This window comes from Molothrus aeneus, chromosome 8, assembly GCF_037042795.1.
Source record: "Molothrus aeneus isolate 106 chromosome 8, BPBGC_Maene_1.0, whole genome shotgun sequence".
Taxonomy (NCBI): domain Eukaryota; kingdom Metazoa; phylum Chordata; class Aves; order Passeriformes; family Icteridae; genus Molothrus; species Molothrus aeneus.
Genome location: NC_089653.1, coordinates 20,096,444 through 20,117,026, shown reverse-complemented (window position 1 = coordinate 20,117,026; position 20,583 = coordinate 20,096,444). Strand labels below are relative to the sequence as shown.

The window sequence follows — 20,583 nt, the reverse complement described above, 5'->3', positions numbered from 1 at the left end:
ATTAAAGTATTTGAAAACCAATCAATTGGCATCAATTTAATCTTCTGAGGGAGAGCAAAGCAGAAGTAAAGCACATCAAAATTGCCATTACCTGTGTTTCTACAAGATAACAAGAAACTGAGTAGACAGAGTGCACACAAATTAGCTCTTCATGAACACTGACCTTCCCCCCCAAGCCTTTGGACCAAGTCCACTCCGTACCTTCCACTCAGGAAGCCAGCTCCTCCATGGAGGAGGGCAAATGGCCACTAGGTTAGACACACACCTGAGTATTCACTGCAATCAGTTTCAAATCTAAGGAGATGGATGTCAAATGCAACTCCTGCAATAGAGAAATTCAACATTCAGACTCAATCCTGCCACTTTTCCTGCTCCTTTGAACAAAGCAGACCCACACTTCTTCTTTCCTCTGAAGGACCCTCCGTATCCATACGGAAGGAGAATGACCAATTTGCTCTTTATAAACTTTTCTAAGAATGCTCTGTGAACAGAGCATTCTGTGTACATTTATCACTCAAAATTAAAGGAATCCACAAAAAACCTCCAAACACTTACAACATTCTGACTTGTAAATGAACCAAGTATTTTATGCAAATAGTTATGACATAAAACTGGGTATCACATTAGTTTCTGTATTAAATGCCGCTGCTAAAGAAAACCATTTCAAGGTTGTCTGAAAATGTAATTTTGTTTAAACTGTATTAAATTATGTATTTAATATGTATAGTGTAACTTTTTATAACTGTATGTTAAAGACCCAAAGAGAAGCTAGTTATTCAGAACCTATAATTAATATACAATACTTGAAGCAACAAATATAGCAATGCAGTCGACAAAAGCCCCTTGGGGCAAGTTGCACACGTTTAAGCAGATTGCTGCAGATTGGATTTGACTCTCAGCCAAGCTTGCAAGATGACAGAGAATTAACCTTTAAATCCCCCTTCTTACCTAAAGAAGCCTTCATGCAAGGATACGTTTATTTCTTACTCAAGGACGCCCTAAATATGTCCTTGTACATCTATTATGTAAGTACAAAATGTTTAAAATGTAATTATAGTAAGTAATACTTGTAAATAGAGTTCTTAACTTATTCATATGAGTGCATGTGATATGTTCATAAATACACTACAACCATCTCTGCTGTTTTGGTGTCCACATCAAATTCTTCCTAGAAATACTTTCTACACCTACAGTGAGAAGTACTTATCAAAAATATATTTTATACAACATTAACTTACTCAGATTAACATGAAAACCTAATTTTAAAAAGTGTGACCCTCGTATACAAAGTAATTTTCACCAGACAGAAAAAATATTGGCATAGTACTTTTTCATGTGCAGTCTGTTTCTTTGGAAACATGACTGAATGAATGTTTAAAGATGTGCTGCAGCTCAAAGAAGAAGATGAATCCAGTACGTTTCTCAAGCAATATTCGTGCTTTATTTGTATATTCAGGATTACACGTGAAAGAAGGATTAACATTCAGTCAATGGGAAGGAGATCAGAAGCCACAGGTAACATGAAAGTCACGTACATCTCCAGTAGAAAGCTACATGTTATTTTTTACACCAAAAATTTCACCAACCAAACATATTTTTATAGGTGGAATTCTAAGACACATCACATTACAACTAAAATTTAAAAGAAAGTCACAATAAACTGAACTTTTTAAAGGAGTAGGGAGATAGAATACATATTTGACAAAATGTGATGTTCTCCAATAGCATTTGAAAATATTTACAGAGATTAATACCCAAATATTAAAATCTAAATAGCTAATAAATTTAGGGCTATTAATTTCTGTTTAATAAATTAAAAATATAAATAAAGTGTATGGCTTTAAACTACTCACACAATCTTACAAAATGCTCCTTTACAAAAATCTGGCAATAACTGAAGTTTGAGATCAAATAAAAAGCAGTGAACTTCCTTGTTGTAATGTTAATAAACTATATTCTTGTTTGTATAAGTTTGGGTGCCATATATATTTTGCTCTGAACTGAAAAGCTATTTCTCTTGTTTCAAGAGTATGCAGCCTACTACAAGAAACAAGGTTTTTAGATTTAAATCCTTCTACAAAGAAAATCCACCCAAATGGTCCATATGAGTGACTGTAGAAAAGGTATGCTGGCAGATAGGGGTCTCTGGAAAATTATAACTGGATTTCCAGACTTCCATCTTGACAACTCATGAAGAAAATCAGCCAACATCAATTGCTAGTTTTAGAGAAATAAATCTTGAAAATACTCATGAAACTCCTCTTCCCTGTAACAACAAAAAATAAATGTCAGAAAGTTTTGCTTTGGATTTGTACCTAGGAGATAATCTTTGAATAAAAAAGTTTTAGCAAACTTCTGATTAGAATTGTGGAAAGTATAGATATTTTTGACTTACTCACTACATTCCAATACCCTTCACATTTCCCTGTGTGAGCTGACCCTTAGGACCTGCCACTAAGATAATAATGCTATAGAGGGGGTAAGGCAGCAGTCCTATGGCAGTGGCTTAACAACAGTTTTCCTCAAGAGTTGTGTATGTCCCCTCTTTAAATACACATTTTTAGGTTCATTGCATGGAAAAAGATTTGACATAACCTTTTATGTGTGAATACTCACTGAAACACTGGACAATTCTGTCTTGCAATTCTGAATGGACCCTGTACATTTCAGTAGCTGCAAGCTCACTACATCAAACTAACCGTGATTTTTCATCTGCTTCTCGCAGAGAACCTTTCAAAGAGTCAGCTTCTGAAGGACCATCTTCAGCATTGCTGTCATCTGAATCTATTAAAAAATTTGAAATGTTTACAAAATAAAATTTAAAATAATCGGTTTTTTAATTAGATGGTATAATGCTAGAAGCAATGTTTAATTGCAACCAAGAGAATAAACAGAACACTTTGCATAAAGTGAAAATGAAAATGTTTTGCAATGCTAATTAGTGTAATCAAAAAGATTCTTAGGTATCACAAAGCAATGTTTTGGTCAAACATAACAACAGCCATGTCAAAAAAATGATCTGTGATGCTGTTGACACAACAGCAACATAGCATTTTTTTTTCCTAAAACTAAATAATTACAAACCCAGATATACAATATAGTTTCAATTTATGATACTAGATTAATCAATTACCTTACTTAAATGATAGTTCTTATCAATTGTGACTTATCAGTACATGAAATTATAAGAAAACACAGATTATTGCATAACTATTTCATATTAGCATACAGGAATTTCATATAAGAAACTCCATCCCCCCCCCCCCCCCCCCGCCCTCTGAATCTTCCAACAAGTTTCCTGACAAAACAAATACTTTGGGCACGGCCCAAATCATAAGAAAAGTGCTTCAGGTCTTCCTGTATCTAACTGGGAAAGCCTAGGGGATGAGGACATGCTTAAAAATGTATAGCAGAGCAGTGAAAACAGTCAATTACTTCCAGACAGTCTGCAACAAGAACTGGCATGACCAGGAGATGGGGCCTGTTTCACAAAAAAAGAAACTGGAGACGGGACTCACTGAGATACAAGCAGTGACTAAATGCATCCACCTGCAATAAGTAGGTCTCTGATGTACTACAGGTGGTAGCTGGAAAAGACATTAATTAAAGCCTAGGATTTATTTTAATTTTTTTTTTTGAGCAGAGGACATATCAGTTTAACTCCCTGAAGGAAAATGTAGCTATTATATCAGAAAAATACTATCTTTACACAATACAGACTACACAACATGAAATTATTAACAATGTACCTATTTTTGCACCCTCTGCTCTTTTTTGCAACAACCTGAGTTCCCATTTTTCTGGTTATTTTCATTCTGTTATCTGCCCACATTTTTATTTTTTGATTAAACAATTTCCTCCTTAAAATTCCCTACACTTTTTCTCCAAGATATGTAAGTCATTCATTCAAACCTTCATATTTCTGCTTGTTTCAGACAGTATTCTTATCATATAAAATATTGAAACAGACAGGTAATAAAACCAAGATCAATGACAACTGTCTATGATATTATACAACTTATTACAAAACCATAAAGGATACTAAAATACCTTTATCAGTATTATCTGAATCGTCTGAAGAAACCTGATCTGTAAAGAAACACCAAAATAGAAAAAAAACCAGTAAACTGCTTTTGATTTTATCTATTATCTTATATTGTCTACAAAGATTTTTCTATCACAATTTATTACACTTAAGATCTGTACATGCATGCACACACCACATTCAAAGAAAGAGAGCAAACACTGAAATAAAAGGATTTTTTTAATGAGTGCAAAGGTCATCAGTTTGAGCCTATTTATGTCAACCCAAGATCTCTGGTGTTAAAAGGTTATCTAACATTTCCAAAAGGCTTTCAACCCCAAAGCCTCATGGAATGAAATACTTCACAACCCTTTCTAGGATGCAACATCCAATGCTTGCACAAATTTCCCTTGCAGTGCATACTTTTCAAAAGGCTGTCCCTCTCTGTTAAATATAAGAAACTTTTTTTTTCTGCATCTAGAAAATTTTACCTAAGAGATTTACCTTTTTGACTACCTGTGTTGCAGTCAAGAAAGTTACATATCTGTCTGTGTAACTAAAAGTATTTATGCGTAATTATATGTCTCCATCTATTCATCTGTTGCAAAACTAAGGTTCAATTAACCTGAGTATTTTAACAACTGAAGTTTTAAAGTTTAAATTTACCTTTACTCGTCTTTTTTTTGGACTTTTTTTTTGCTGAATGAGACAATTTTCTCTTCTTATTTTTTGGCTCCTTAGAGCTCTGTGCAGCTGTGCCTCTTTTCTTGCATGTTTTGACTTCTTTCCTCCTTTAAAAAAGATGAATGTACACCTCCTCTGTTATATATACTTCTTATGCAACAGTAAATCTGAAATATTTAATTCAGTCAAACGTGTTATATTTTCAGACACCGATCAGTAGTCAAACAGAAAAAAACTGATTCAATTAAAAAAAAAGTGCTATTATAAATAGAGGAAAAATAATCACTGGGCTGAAATTAAGCAAATGAAACTTCTGTGATGGTAGGGATGGAATTCTTCCAGTCTGGGGGTTCTGTGCTGTCATTAGCAGAGCATCTTAACTCTCAACAGTGACAAGTCAGTGGCTTTATAAGAACTCCAGAATATTCATGCTATTTCAGGATAAATCAAGTTCCTAATCATCTCACTGATGTTTTGTCCTTGTGTGCTGTTCATCATAATTGTAACTTATCAATAATTCAGACCCCATTATTTTGAAAATATTTCATTACCGGTGATGGAAGTTTAGTTTGTGGGAACATTCTGGACATAGTCCTGAAAAAGAGAAAATGAGAACATTGCAGCCAAGAATTTGATAACCTGAAGCATAACTAACAAAAATACGAAACTAGTTAGAGCTAGATCCTTCAACATCAGCAGCTTTTCCTTCAAAACACTAGGTACAATGTAATTGCAGTCAGGATTGAAAAAATACATGATGAAAGTCTCCAGTAGAAACCCAGATTTTACTAAATGCGAAAGACAATCACAAGTTTAGCATTGGCAGCTCTTCATTAAAGAACTATCAGTGCTTCTCATGTACAGACATCCCATTATGGATCCTAGTGCACAGATCCAATACTTCTGCAATTATACTGAAGATGTGTAAGTCTCTTAGAGCCTTGTCAGAGACCAAGTGCTCCCACATGGAATGGCTTGTGCACAAAAGGAAAAAGCCCCACTACTCACTCATTTTACATGAAGTAACTATATAAACTGTACTAAGTTTAATTATCTGATAAACAGATCATCATGTACACAATTCTGAATTAGAAAATCACAGTCAAGATGTAAGGATGGAAAATTGTTTAAAAATAGAACTTTGAGAAGTTCTTTTTTAGAAGAAAACTCGAATATTTAAAATAAAACCAGTAAAGTTGAAGATGTGCAAGAAGTTGTCTGGTCCAAAGCCCTAAGGACTTCCAAGCCAAGTAACTGAATGAGCAATGACAATGTTGAAATTCTCCTTGCAATGCAGTATTGTCCATTAAACTAGAAATGCTTCTATGTAAAACAGCTTATAGCCAATTATTCAAATTTTATGACATGCTAATTATACAGAATAAAGTTCTTAATCTGTAACAACTTTGTCATCTATAATGATAACAGCTGCTCTCTCTAAATCAAGAGCACCTTACTACTACCTGTGATTAATTCAACAAAATGATCTCCTATTCTGCCTTTGTCATGAACTCATATTATTATCACTGGGTCTCACTCAATAACATTCAAAGCACAAGATACTTTTCTTCTTTTAAGTGTACATATCCTAGAAGGGCGGACTTACTCAATTTTACAAGTGCATTCCTCTTTTCACCATGTTCAACGTAACCAAAATTCACCTCCCAGCTCTTCAGGCCTTCATTCTCATCACAGTGTTTATTTCCACAGGAAAACTGACCTGTAAAGAGTAAAAACCAGCAAACTGTGGTTCAATGATTAACATTAATAGATATGGGGTTGGTATTTCCAGTTCTGCTCTGTTTTTGGTTTTCATTTTCCATTTCTTTCAAATAAAAAAACCCCACAAATCTAAAAATAACATCTAGATTAAGGAAATAATAATAGGGAACAACAAAGCAATCATACTTGTCCAATATTGCCTATTTGCAAAGGAAAAAACATATCTGTGCTTTGAAATGTGTGGATGAAAGTGTACATTATGAAATAATAAGCCTAATATGAACTCTGAAAAAATGAACCAGGATACATCCTATACCCCAAATGACACTTAGCAGAGGATGATGGATCAGAAGTTGTGATTCAGACATGCATCTTTAATGACATCAAATGATTCAAAGCATCACATTTGTACAGTATGAAGATGCCCACAAGCTTTTTATGTAACTAGTGTACCTGACATACAGGACATACAATTTGTATTCTAGTGAATATCCATAAATACCTTTCCATTAAGAAAAGGAAATTCAACTTCGTTAGAAATGTTATGTCAGCTTTAAAAGCTTCCTTTGGTTCATTATGTGAAAGCAACACTGATTTTAAAACAGATCTGCACATAATCAATTTTGTTTGCACCACTGAAGTCCCAATACTGGAGTAATAAAGATACATGCATTTCCTTTGCAGAGACTGATTTGTATGCAGAGCAGCAGAAAGGATGTGCATTAATAGGCTCACAAGCAGGACTGTTGATGAACGATTAACCTCAGAAAATTCTGCTTAAGCAGCTAACTGATGGATTGGCAGTGTCCTCAGATACTTCAGTCCTGTAATGAAACACCACTTGCAATGCAAACATTTGAAGTAAAGAAAAAAACCAGAACTCTCATTAAAAAAGCAAGTTTCAAATTAATATACGTTAAGTATGTTTAACCCTACATAAGGTATGGCTATCATACCCTGTGTCATAGCAATCTCCAATATGATCTTCTTTCAAAACTTATGGCAAAGACTGAAAGATGCCAAAGAAATAATGTGGCATTTTCAATCAGTAATACAAGCATCACCTCTTCTTTCACTTATCCTAGCCCTTCTTTTTTGTAACCATGCAAAGATAAGCACCAAATGCAAAGCAACCAAATGGGAGTACTCCATTCCTGCATGCCCTTGTTACCACCCCCAAACCTTAGTAAAAGTGCACCAGCAGTGGTTCTCATCACCACTGTACATCACCACTGACACAGCTACATCAGTACATACAACAGGTACATACATGGCTAATGCTAATGCTAATGATCAGTCAGGTAGGTGTAGATGTGTTATTACATTTAATGAAGCAATTTATATGCCTGATTTATATTGTAAAATAGCATAAAAGACCCACGGGTGTTTTTAAAAGGATTTTTTGGAACTGCACTTGGAGAGCGTGTCCGACACCCGCGAGCGGGTTGGCTTCTCGCGCCCCCCTGTGGTGAAAGGGAGGATTTACCCACTCCTGTTCCCATTGCTCGTTTTTCATTAGGATCCCATTAAAAAGCTTGGAATATAAAATTCTGCACTTTCTCCCACATTTTAAAATATGAAGTACCACATATTAAATGTACAAAGCTATAATTTCGCCCATGAAGACATAAAATAATTTACTTCTCATTTAATCTTAATTATCTTCTTAAAGTATTAAATACAGCATGTAATTTTATCAAATGTAACTATCCATTAATATAATATGTAGTGCTAAATGCAACATACGACTACAACTACCTTTAGAGGCTTTAACATTTACAGTTCAAAAATCCCCACCATTAATGTTCATGCTTTCTACTCTGAAATACTTTTTTTTTTAATCATAAATGCATTTCTAGCTGTTTGAAATATATTACAATACAGGTGTTTGCAGAATACAGCTGTTTAAAGAACTGTAACTGAGTGAAACTGATCAGCAACTCCATGCAATATTCTGGCATGTGCATCCATGACTTCTGAAACCCACAAGTGTATGAGAATCCACCCTAGGAACAGCAATACTTGATCCACCTCACTTCCTTGCTTGCTCAGCATGTTGAAAAAGCCCAAGCACCTCTGCCATGGAACAAGGACCACTGTGCAAAGTCCCAGCAACACACTGGTAAGACTTCTCACCCAGAATCAAGGTGCTGATTTAGAGGCAGGATTGGGAGACATGATAATCATTCCCACCGAAGCTTTCAAAATCAGTTTAGCCTAAAACAGGTCTCACACAAGAAACTTTAATTAAAAAGTTAACATTTTGCAGAACAGCACTGGAGAAGCTGTTAATCAAGAAATTATTCTCGAAGAAAACCACTGAGAGACTTCAGTTACAGGTATGAAAAGCTAATGAGGTAGCAGAACTGCTAGAGAAAAGCAGCTAAAAAGCCCACCCATGAAATTCTACATTATCAAACATATTAAGGTGGTGCTATTACAAAAGTGACCTTGTGAGAATAAACTATATGCTCTTTTAATTGTAATATGTGCAGATCAGTGTGCAATCTAAACCTATGTAGCATAAAATAGGAAAGCTGAAAGACATGTCAATTTATTGTACATTATTATCTGATAAACTTACCAGTATCATCAAATATTATCTAACAAAATTATGTCCAAAAGCAGCAAGAGGAGCATCAAGAAGAAATCTAACATAAAATGAAAGACATCATTACCTTTTCCTGAAATTACTTCTTTTTCATGTCGCCATCGAAATCCAAACTGTTAAGATAAGAACCAAAATTGAGTTGTGAATAGTCAACATATTAAGCACGGTAAAGACTAATTTCAGTTGATTGGTGTCCTTCATGTGGATCACATTTTTAATTCTGGTCATGAAAATTTAATTTTTTCTCTTTTAATTAAAATTATCTCTCTGCCTCTGCTTGCCAGAATAGTATTTTTTAAATAAAAATAGTTTAAATATTTGTATTTTTATTTTTACAGGACGTCCTCCATGCTGAAAAACAATTACAAAAGCAAACATATTAACATTGCCAAGTACAAGACAAGTTGGCCTAGAAATCTGGAAATGAAAACAAAATAACAAAATGTGTTTTATTTAATGACCAGGTGTCAAACAGATTTCATTTCTTAGCAAATAGGACACACTTCCAATCTGATAAGCTACAAAACAAAGTACAGAGACAGCAAATAAGAAATTCTCTAGGAAAATAAGACAACAAAGGGAACATTTCCAGTCCAGTGCATATTAAAGTAAAACTTAAATGCAGAGCACCCTCCTGTGCTGCACTGCAAAGCTGACAATAGAACTGAACTATCTGACAATACAGATGGTCATTTATCAGCCTCAAAGTTTGCAGACAAGATGCACTGAAGGTTCAAAGACAACCTTGACCTAGAAAACTCTTACCTAGGGAAAGTGTCAGGAGTAACAGACCCAGCACAAGCAAGAGCTGTCAGAACACTCTTCCACTGTCTCTACAGAGCCTCACACCAGAGGTTCACAGTGGCATTTCTGATTAAAAGCAAACACCAGTGAAGGCCAAGCCAGACTGGTCATCAGCAGGTGAAGCAGCCTGGGAGCAAGAAGGGTGAGTGGGTCTCCAGCTCTGGCTGTGAGAGCACCTGTGAATCTCTAGGGATGAGAGCAGGGGAGTCCCAGCCACGTGTGTGTGTGTGTGTGCAAATGGAACCAGCAACTGGAACATGCCTGTGGCCTCAGGGGTTCATCTGTTTTCTCCTGAGCTTCTGTTTTTAAGTAGGTGGTTCTGCTTATTTTTCAGATTCTCAAAGGAGATGCTGCCATGGAACCTTTACCCAGTCCTTTGTAAAACAGTGATTAACTTCAGAAGAAAAGCTCCTAAAGAGATCTGAGCTACAATTTCTATGCAGAGATCTTTAGAAAACCAATCTAACTAGAAGATTTTGGCCAGAAGCAAACGATTACAGCTGTGAAAAGACAGACGAGCACATAAGTGCAAGTCTCAATCTGTGCAATATATGTACTTAAAACAACAGAGAAAACTGACCTCCAACTTTTGCTTTCACACCAAGTAGCATGATATAGAATCACAGAACCAAAGAACAGCTCAGGTTGGAAGGCACCTCAACAGACTGACAGCTTCAACCTTCCATGGGGAAGGGAGCCCAGATGAGATTATCTATCACCCTGGGTAATTGCATCTGAAAAACCTCCAGCAATGGGGATCCACTGTGCCACTGGGGAGGTTGTTCCAGCAACTGAATGTTCTCACTATAAAAGAATTTCTTACATTAAGATGAAGCATCACAACTATGATGCAAAAGGCTGACTAGCTGAGAAGCTTTTATCTACCCTGCACTTCTCATAGCACCAGCACTGCAAAGCAAAAGGCACAAGGGGCTAAAGATATCCAGCTTCCAGTTTCTGGAGATGCAGAAATAAAAATTAAGGCAGGAAAAATCTGAAAGCACAGACTGTATTCCATTGGTGCAAATGGGATGAGCAGCTTATTTAAGACTTCCAAGAGAAAAGCCTGCTTTGAAATCCTTCTGTACCAAACATGGGCATGGATAAATCAGTCACTGAGAAAAATCTCATACTTTTTTCTATTTTTCTAAGAATTTCTAAGAAAGGACTGTCACATGATCAGAACTTATCTGAGAAAAGAAAGCATATATATTTTACAAATTGCCTGACACAGCACTTATGCTGACATGGCAATGCCAAAAATAGAGGTAATGACTTAGGAGCATAAATGGGAACAGAGAGTGACCTCAAAGTTAGGATAGACACACTTGAAGTCTGACAGGGAAATACTGTTCACACAACACAAGAAAACACACAGACACAGACACAGACACAGACACAAAAAAATCTGGGGCAGAACAGTTTCCCACAAAAGACAGCAAACATATGGAAACTTGGCACAGTAGTGAGAGAAACAAAATCTGTAAGCATTCTCAATGGAAATCAGCTGGGGGGATGGGGGATGGAACGGACATTGAGGGATAGGAAATACCTGCAGGAAAATAAAATCAAATTTAGTCAAAAAAGAAGGGAAGGCATCTTCAGCATTTTAGTTTTTGTTGATTTTAATTGCATTTTTGCATTTTACTGTCCCAATTTTCATTAGATGACCTGTCATCTTTTCTTCTTAATAGAGCTAAGCCCAGTCCTTGCAAATATTTACCAGTTAATGTAATTTTCAATACTATAAAATAGTTGAAAAGAACTATATAGACTGGGTTACTGTGTGCTAGAAACACCAAGACACATCTGAGTTCAGCACCAGCCTTTGGAAAAACACAATAGAAAATTCATGTATATTCTCTGACTAAGAAGTTAGTCAGCCAAAAACTTGGAAAAAACAAAGGCTGTTCCAGTTAAGAAGAAAACCTGGTGCTGGAATTGGGCTGCTCCTCTTGAGAAATTCTATTTATTTACAAGGCACATACAAATGCTGTTTCCACAAACAGAAAAGAACAACCAGCAAAAGATGCTGCTTTAGAATAGACTTTTCCAAAATTGTTTCTGCCAGCATTCAAGTACAAAACTCTTTTTAGACTTTTTTTTGAACAGTAACATTCCATGGGGTTTTAGGCTTCATCTACTGCTCCTCTCCAAGCAACCTCTCCAGCCTTCTTTCTTTAACCCCTTTGCGTTTTCTGCCTTTCACACACAATGTACCTCTTCATAAAACATCATCTGACACAAATGTTCCTATTCCCACAGAAGCACATTTTTGAGGCAGTCACAATACTTGGATTCAAACTGCTGCTTGTAAGTAACTTGTCAAATTCTCACAGCTCCCTTTCTATGGAAGGGGTACTAAAATTCTGGTTTTACGACATATCCACAATCATAAGGCAATTTTTAAAAAAGGTTATATTTCAAAACCCAAGATGATTTACTCTAAGGAAAGGTACCTTATTTTCTTTGTATCTGCTGAGATCTGCTATACAGTATTCTTTGAACAATTTGTCATAATACTTCTTTGCAAGCCTTTTCTCCCTGAAACAAAAAGTATTTTTTTTTATTAAATATAGAAGACAACATAATTCACTTTACATTGTAATGACATTAGCAAGACAAAGACATTTGTTTCATTGAAAGAACACAAGTTGTAGACCTAGAAATGCAACAGATGCGTAGTCATTAAACTAAGGAGTAATTTCCATAAGACTGGAAAAATAAATATAAAATAAATCCACAGTACATACTAAACTGTATTTTTTCAAACTCTGCTTTCTTCAGAGTTTTTGAACAGTTATTTGGATCTCAGAGAATCACTATTATTTATTAGCTCTTTCTGTCATCAATTCATGTTGGCATTTGAGCAATATTACAATATGAAAGACCTTCTAATGGACTTTTATTTTCAAATGCATCAAAGAATGATCAAATATGCACAGTAATTCTTAATTAGTAAGGGAAACCACAAATTTAGTACAAGTGATCTAAAAATAACATATCCTATAATAGTTTCAGGTACCAATTCATGTCTGCTTCATCTTCTTCATTCCACAGGAATCTATGGTTTTCTCTAATAACATCAAGATCCGTCTTGTCATTTGCTCTATAAAAGGACACAGCTTTTTTTAGTACAATGTAACATTAAAATGAAAAGCCATCAAATAATGATTTGGTAAGCATCAATATTTTACAGTTCTAATCTCTACCTCACAGCATAAAGGAATACATTTCTATGAAATAAAACTATCAAAAATGTATTCCCTGGCATACCTGTTCCCAAATAAAAAAACTCACAGTTGAAAACTGCCACTGAAATTCTGGATGACTTGATCCTGTCTGAAAACACTTTAATAATCTTTATTGAGGACAGTGATGTTCAAAGGCAGTTATGGATAGCTCTAAAGAAGTTATTATTCTGGACAATGGATAGCAATTCTGCACATTCAGAAGTATTTCAGACTGTTATTTTGAAGATTCTGACAGATATTTCTCAATGTACCCTCCATTAAAAATGATCACCTGTCATCCTTCCTTTTACATAACAAAACAAGAATAATTCAGCTCATGGTATGTTCTTACCTAAAAATATGAAAACAAAATGAAACAAGACAGTTTTGTGTTTGGGTATTTCCAATTACTGTAGTTACCATTTGTGACCAAAATAATTAGTAATTTGACACACATCCATCTCTGCCCCCAAAGCTATAATATATATTTAACAGCTTTGACAAAGCAGGGAGCTTTGAGGTCAGGAGGGGAAAGGCTGCTAACGGTTCTCACCCAGATCTTCGGAAATCCTCGATTTTGCCACCATAGTACAGGATGTAGTCATGCACAAACTTCTTATGCCTTTCATACTGCATAAAGCAATTAAGGATTTTTTCAGAACTTATTTCCTTTTACCACAGTTTAAAATCAGAAAAAAATCCCAACCAAAATCTTTTTATATATTTAAGAGAAAGACTTTTCTCCTCACAAACAGTTCAGTAATTTCCAAAAACAAAGAAGAATTGAGTTAATTAGGAACTTTTACTTAATAACCTCTCATAGAAGTGAATTTCCAAATACAGGAATTCTAGGCAATTTCATCTTTAAAACCTCATTCTTCATTTATAAAACTGTCTTCCTTTATCAAAGATGCTCTGTATGCATATACACAGAAACTTGGTTCACTTTTTCAGCTGTGATTTAGACAACAGCCTCTTAGTTCTGCAGTTTTAGTTTAAAACTGGTTTGTACTTTTCTATTATAAAAACAATCTGGCTATTAAAATGGAATAATTTGTTACATTTCTACCACCAACATACAAATAAAAGTTGTATGCTTTAGTTTGGAAATGAAAATCACGGAAAAATATGTAATGCTTCTTAGAACAATTTGGCCTCAGTGTGAGGCCAAAACAGAAACATAATTTGAAACACATTTTGTACCACAATTTGAGCAAAATGTGTAATTACTTATTAAAAAAATAAATGTCTTCACAAACAAAAACTTTATATATGGCTTCTTAAAAGATTTTCAATTCACTTTTATCTCAGCAGAAAAAGAAGCTCCTCTGAAGAATGACTCAGTATCTGGTGCTGCACTGTCACTGATTGTGGTAACTGAGAAATCCCAGTATTTTACCATAATGGATAACCTGCGCCCCATCTTCAAACCTGAAAAATGAAACAGAAGGATACAGCATCCATAGAGATCAAGTGAAATCTTCTTTTTCTTGCTTCTTCCCTGTTAACAAACACGTTCCAATGAAAACCATCTTTCCATTAAGAGGAAAATGTTCCACAAAAGCAATATATAAAAGATACCTATCACATTCTTCAGCTGCGAATTGTCTGTGAACCACACTGCCTTGTTTTGGTTTTTGGAATGGCTTTATCAGAAGGGCATCTTCCTGTATTCTAAAGGTGGGAAAAAGGAAGAAAAGTCAATAACTTTTCATAAGCAATAAAATTTTCACGTGCAAAACCTTGCACTATCTTGAGTAACAAAAATTGTTATATTGCTATTTTCTACAGGAATATAATGAAACTTCAGAACCAACATCAGCTTGGACTTTACCTCACTTGCAGAACAAAATCAGAGAGGCATTTGCTTCCAGCTGGCATTTAAAGGCAATTGCTTTAAATAGCAATTTGTAATACTTGTTTTTATTAATATTATTACTATAGAACCACAATGCTAAAACCTGGAAGACGCCTCAGTTTCTCTCTGATATTTAAAGTCCTTTACAAATCTCAGCTGCACTGGAAAGTAGGAGCAGGAAGGACAGTGCATTCACTGAGAGAGAGTGACTGGCAGTAACCCTATTCCCTCCTTTCATGCCAGTGTCTCAACACCTCATTAAACAGCTCTGCCTCTTGTAGTGCAATCACAAGAATTACAAATTTAAAAGTCAATTGCCATGTAATGAACCATATTTGTCAGTAGGCAGCTAAAATTACTTTTAGAGTTCAACAAAGTAATAAAAAGTTAAACATTTTAGCTAGTAAAAGGTATATTTAGTTAATTTCATTCATAAACTGAGATGAAGAAAAGATTTTTCCCATAATTATCAGTGGGCAGAAAGCATGGTAATCAGAAACCTGAAGAAAACAAGCCAGGGAATTTGTTTCTAGCTATGGAATATAGGACTCCAGAAACTTAAGGTATCATTTACTCAAAAGGATCTGTAAGCACAAAATTCCCTTAAGAAGGGTCTATAAAACAGCAATTTAGAGAGAATTTAAGACTACTATTTTCCTTAAAGTGAAAATAAATACAATGATAGAGCAAAAAAGGAACCCACGTAAGAGCCCTACTGGGAATCAGCAGTTGTGTGCCAGAACAAGGATAATGATGGTATTTTTGAAAGGCTCATGATGGTTACTTAATATTCCACCTAGGAAGTGGAATGGTAGAATGTGCAATGGCATCTAAATAAAATGAAATCTGAACAAAACCAGTCACTGTTTTAATGGAGAATGGCTATATTTATAAAATAAATTAAATGGCACAATGCATGCTATTATTCCAAAGATTAAAAAATGATTTTTTTTTTCCCCCCAGAACGCAATCAGACACTACAAAATCCATTCTTTCAATTTTCCTACAAAGGAAAAATATGCAAGAGTCCTAGGACAGTTTCCAGAAAGTCTTCTTAAATAAAGTCCAATAAAAGAGCAAGGGAGAGACAAGAAAAAGTAAGAAAAGTACATGCAAAGTGTAGGCCAAATATTCAGTATGATGCAGAAAGTGTCAAGGTGTTTTGCAGTTCAAAAGCAAAATAAATACATAAACAAATCAGTCAGATCAGACTACAAAATTCCAGGTCACTAACTGTGCAAATCACTGAAAGTACTGGCCAAGGTCATCTCAAATAAGAGATGTGCAGGTGCATTTCAAGGATTGATCACAACACAATTTACCAATTCCCAGGTCTCTTCACAAATTAAATAATAAAGAAGCAGCATCAGTTCTTCACTTTGTATCTCTATGTGTTTTATATCTACAAAGCCTGCTGCCACTTGGCCTTTTTTGCCTTGCACTCCCAGCAGTTCCATTTGTCCTGATGGATCACAGTGGTGTGAACAGTGCTGCCAAAACCCAGCAGTGGATACTAATGCTTGGAAAAACAAAACACTCTGCTCCAAGAACTGAGGGGTAAATATACACCAGATGGAGATGGCAGAACAGCTCTTAATCAGCTGCCCCTGGAGATGACAAGCTTTGGCAAGCTTGAGATGAGGAGATGCAGAAATCAGAGATTGATTTTTTCAAAAACCATTTCAACACCAGACCTTACATGCAACAGCATCATCTTCTATGCACACTAAGAGGCCATTTGTACAAAATACAAAATGCGAAGTGTTAATTCTGTACTACATTACCTTTTAGTCTTTTGCAGAGACTTCTCTCCACTCTCCTCATCACTAAAATCAGAATCATAGCCTCCATGGCCATGTGCCTGAAAATAATAGACCAGTCAATATATCTGCTAATGCAATATGGATATGGCATCATCACAAGTCAGCACTGTCCATCATGCATAAATAAAAGATAGAAAGACAGAGAGCAAGCGAACTAGTGCAAATTCTCACATGTCTAAGCCAAACAAAATTCCACAGACAATGCAAAGTATATTCCAGATAATACAGGGCACAGAGAGATCACTTTGTAAAATAGATCACTTTACAGATAATTTATATGTGTATGTCCTCATATTTAATCTTCACACAGATGCAGCAAACCAGAAGAATGATAAATACCTTGGGTTTTTATTTTCTAAACAACGTTCCTTATGTAAGACAACCATGAATATCTTCCCCAAGAGCTAGTCTTTCAGGGGGCTGGAGGACAGCAAGTGATAATGTCCTCATTATAAATGAAGGAAAATGGGAATAAAAGTTTCTTGGGCTGTCATGCAGCATTTTAGATCATTAGATCTTACACTGGTAGCTGCAAATCTGAAAAAAAGACACAACTCCACAGGATGATTTTGATGAGATGGCTTCTCTTGACATAAATGTCTCACAGAAATGCCATGCTGAAGAGTCAGAGGTACCCTCTACTGACACCAAAAACTGCTTTGTATTGTGCACAGTATGTAAAACATTATCTTCTCAAACTGATAGTGAAGGACTCTTTTTAAGATTCTTAAAAATCCTTTGCTATTATTATTAATAAACAAATACTGTAATGTTCCTCCCACGCTTCTGAAGAACACGTAACTCTCCTACACATATATATTTCAAAAAAAGCAAGTCAGAACTTTTTCTGAACTATTTCCTATTTCCCACGAGACATAAAAATTGTCCATTACCAAACAAAACTGAAACAAACAAAAAAGCAGACAACCCCCCCAAACAAAACTCCAAACCAAATAAACAACTGCAGTAGATGTCTGCTGTAAACCATCCTCATGAACTTGCAAAAAAGCAGCAACAATGTAGTCTCATAGCTAGGTGGTTCTAGTAGCCAGCCTGTCACTACTTTTGTTAATGAAGCTTATACAAAGTTTAGAAAGTCTGAACACTCTATAAGTATGTAGCAAATACATTTGCTGCATACTTGGCTTCTAAATTTAAAAAATATCATGCTAATCTGGGAATATTTTAAACGGCATTAGTAATGCTTCCCAAATGAACATCGAGAGTTTCCTTCACACTCAACGTCTGGGAAGTCTCAGCCAACACCATGACCATGAAAGCCCCAGACAGATGATGTACTGAAAAGGGGAGAAAGCTCAAATGAAAGGAGATTCTCACAGAGCAGCTGCCCTTGGATGATGTACCCCAGGAAAGAAACAGACATCCTCACTAATCAGCTCTCAAGTGATTCCAGGAATGATTCAAATAAAAGAAAAAAAGATGCAAGAGAAGCTACTCCAACAGAGTCATACTGTAGGGCTCTCAGAAGCTGATGACTGCCTTTTGTGAAGCTGAGTGTGAGTATAAGGGCAGGTATGGCTAAGGACTAGGCTGTTTTTCCAACAGGAAAGCTCTTCACAGGTTCAGACATTCTTCTGAATCACTCTAATACCTCACAGATAAAAATTCAGAGTGAAAAAGAACATAACCCATGACTGATGATCACTCCTGACACTTGTGGATCACTCCTCTGTTGAGGCAACAGCAGGACAGACAGGTGCTGCATTGATGCTGGGTTTGACAGCAGCAGCTCCAGCAGTGCTGGATGACACTCACAGAGACTGGGACTGAATGGGTTCTAACCTCACACCTCAGGATGACTCCAAGATGACCTGACTCTTGGTAAAACATACCCACTTCATTTCATGAACTCCATCAAAGAACCTCATCCATAAATGAACCTTGCCATTTTGGAAGGACAATGTAAACAGACACCTACAATCCCAGATAAGGAAAATTTTAATATTTAACTGTAGAAATAGACAAGCAGATACCAAAGCTTTGTGCCTAACCTAACAGATATAGACATGGACATGCATAATCATCAACAGAATTTAAAATAACTACTTTCACTATTTAGTAAACCCTTCAACATAAACTTTGATGGAATTTGTCAGACTCGGAATACTTCTAGTTAATAACTAATACAAATACCAAGTGTTTTCTCAAGACATGAACCTGAAAGCTGACTCAAATGGTACAGTGTATTTTGCTGTTGCGCCAACTTTGAATTCTTTATTCCCAAACAATAAAATAAACTGAAACCACAAAACAAGCACAAATATGCTTTGGAGAACATTTAGCTCACACTTAAGCAATCCAAACATCTTGGATTATTTAATGATGAAACAGCTAGAGACAGAACAGAGTCCACTAAACTCTTGGCTCCTAAAACCCCCACAAAACACAGTAAATGCATGAAAACTGTACACAACTGATGTCAAACTGAGATACCAACTCTTAACATCAATCCAGGACACTACAAACTGCCCAGCACTGCATTTACAGGTATATTTTCAGATATTTGCATCCAGAGAAGTCACCTGCTTTAAGCCTCTCCAATGGGGTAAACACACACTGGTGAAATGTGTCCACTCCTGACCACAACATGTGACTGAACATGAAACAACAGTCAAGAAGAAGAAAAAAGGCAAAACAATCCTACAAAATATTCCCAACTCGTGGCTCCTGACCTCGGGCCCAGTCTTGCCGCTGTCCTCACAAGCCCATCCTCCCCTTTATCTGCCCAGCACACAGGTCTGTGGCCGCGTCTGCTCACAGCCCAGATGTGACTCACAACAGGCCTGAGTGCTTGTTTTAGTACAAACTATTTGGGGAGGGTGTGAAGGAAGCACAGGATCTATAAGAGGACTTGAGGAGCCATCATTGATGGATAAATATGCTGTGTGGAAGGTCAGAACGCTTCACTGCAACATGCTCTTCCCACCTTGATGTTGTCTATGAAGCTTTGCCACCCCCACTTGAGGAAAAAAAAACCCTGAGAATAGGCAACTATTCAAACCGATTCTTCTTTGTAAAACCTATTACAAGGCGTGCCTGCGTATACTGTACAGCGAGCGACCCTAACAAAGAGAAAAAGCACTCGCAATATATTTCCCCTTTATTACAGCTATGAAAGAAAAAGTAGGAGTAAAAGGTAGGTAACAGCAGACCACGACATCGAGGACTGGAGCTTTGTGGAGCTCCACGGAGAAACCGTACACCGGCCAGTCAGACGCAGCTTCCGAAGCAGTTCTTTCTTGCCTGCTATCCTGCAGTGGCCCAGCGCTGTCCCGGCCCGCCTGACCCTTCCTCCGCCGCTGCAGTGGGGCACAGGCACGGGCCCCGGCGGCCCTTCCTCCGCCCGCCCCGGCCCCGCCGCCATGGAGGCCGCGGCCTCCGCCGGGCCTGTCCCCGCCCGCCTCTGCCGGGCCCCCTCCATCCCTCCCTCCCGGCCCCACTCACGGCCGCGGAAAGGCGCAGCTGCTCGGGCTCCATGGCCGCGGCGCGGCGAGGGCCGCCTCCGCCACCCGGCCCTGCTGCCGGCCCCGGCGCTGCTGTGCTCCCGGAAAGCAGGGTAGAGGCGGAGCAGGGCCGCACCGCGGGCTCCCTTCCTCCCTCCGTCCCTCCCTCCGCTGCGGGCGGCGCGGGGCACCGGGGCGCGTGGGAGGGCGAGCCGGCACGGGAGGGGAGGGGAAAGCCGCTCATCATGTTTAGGGGCGAGGGGAGTCTCCCTGCCCGGGAACCCGGTCAGCGGCCCCGGCTGCCGCGGTCTCCGCCTCTGGGAAGGTAGGACTGTGCCGCAGGGGCTCAGAGGGGCCTGA

The 20,583-nt window shown here is 37.2% G+C and overlaps 2 protein-coding genes across 3 annotated transcripts in view; one reads left to right on the top strand and one right to left on the bottom strand.

Annotated features, from left to right (window-relative positions):
• Window positions 1–1,414: 1,414 nt before the first annotated feature.
• LOC136559366 (protein FRA10AC1) lies at window positions 1,415–20,485 on the bottom strand. 2 transcript variants are annotated; one of them, XM_066554533.1, is made up of 14 exons: window positions 20,225–20,485; window positions 16,721–16,797; window positions 14,660–14,752; window positions 14,534–14,579; window positions 13,632–13,708; window positions 12,871–12,954; window positions 12,305–12,389; window positions 9,109–9,154; window positions 6,315–6,428; window positions 5,260–5,302; window positions 4,691–4,815; window positions 4,051–4,089; window positions 2,700–2,784; window positions 1,415–2,266 (listed from the first exon to the last, which is right to left on the bottom strand). In XM_066554533.1, exons 1-14 carry the CDS (start codon window positions 20,468–20,470, stop codon window positions 2,224–2,226), a joined length of 1,203 nt encoding a protein of 400 aa, XP_066410630.1. In that variant the 5' UTR covers window positions 20,471–20,485; the 3' UTR covers window positions 1,415–2,223. The 2 variants fall into 2 exon arrangements, with proteins under 2 accessions (XP_066410630.1, XP_066410631.1); XM_066554534.1 differs by lacking the exon at window positions 20,225–20,485 and adding an exon at window positions 18,613–18,714.
• Window positions 20,437–20,583, top strand: part of LGI1 (leucine rich glioma inactivated 1) — a 28,979-nt gene continuing 28,832 nt past the window's right edge. Inside the window, exon 1 of the mRNA XM_066554531.1 lies at window positions 20,437–20,548. The gene's annotated coding sequence lies outside the window, so the exon portion shown is untranslated. The remainder of the gene's footprint in view (window positions 20,549–20,583) is intronic.

Bases quoted from the DNA above. Each gene is read 5' to 3' on its own strand.
- LOC136559366 (XM_066554533.1), bottom strand. From the start codon at position 20,470: ATGATGAGCGGCTTTCCCCTCCCCTCCCGTGCCGGCTCGCCCTCCCAC. The intron at 6,429-9,108 runs GTAATGATGTCT...TACTCTTTACAG, and splicing joins AGAAGTAATTTCAGGAAAAG to GTCAGTTTTCCTGTGGAAAT. The intron at 2,267-2,699 runs GTTAGTTTGATG...TTGTTGTTACAG, and splicing joins GAAGCAGATGAAAAATCACG to GGAAGAGGAGTTTCATGAGT.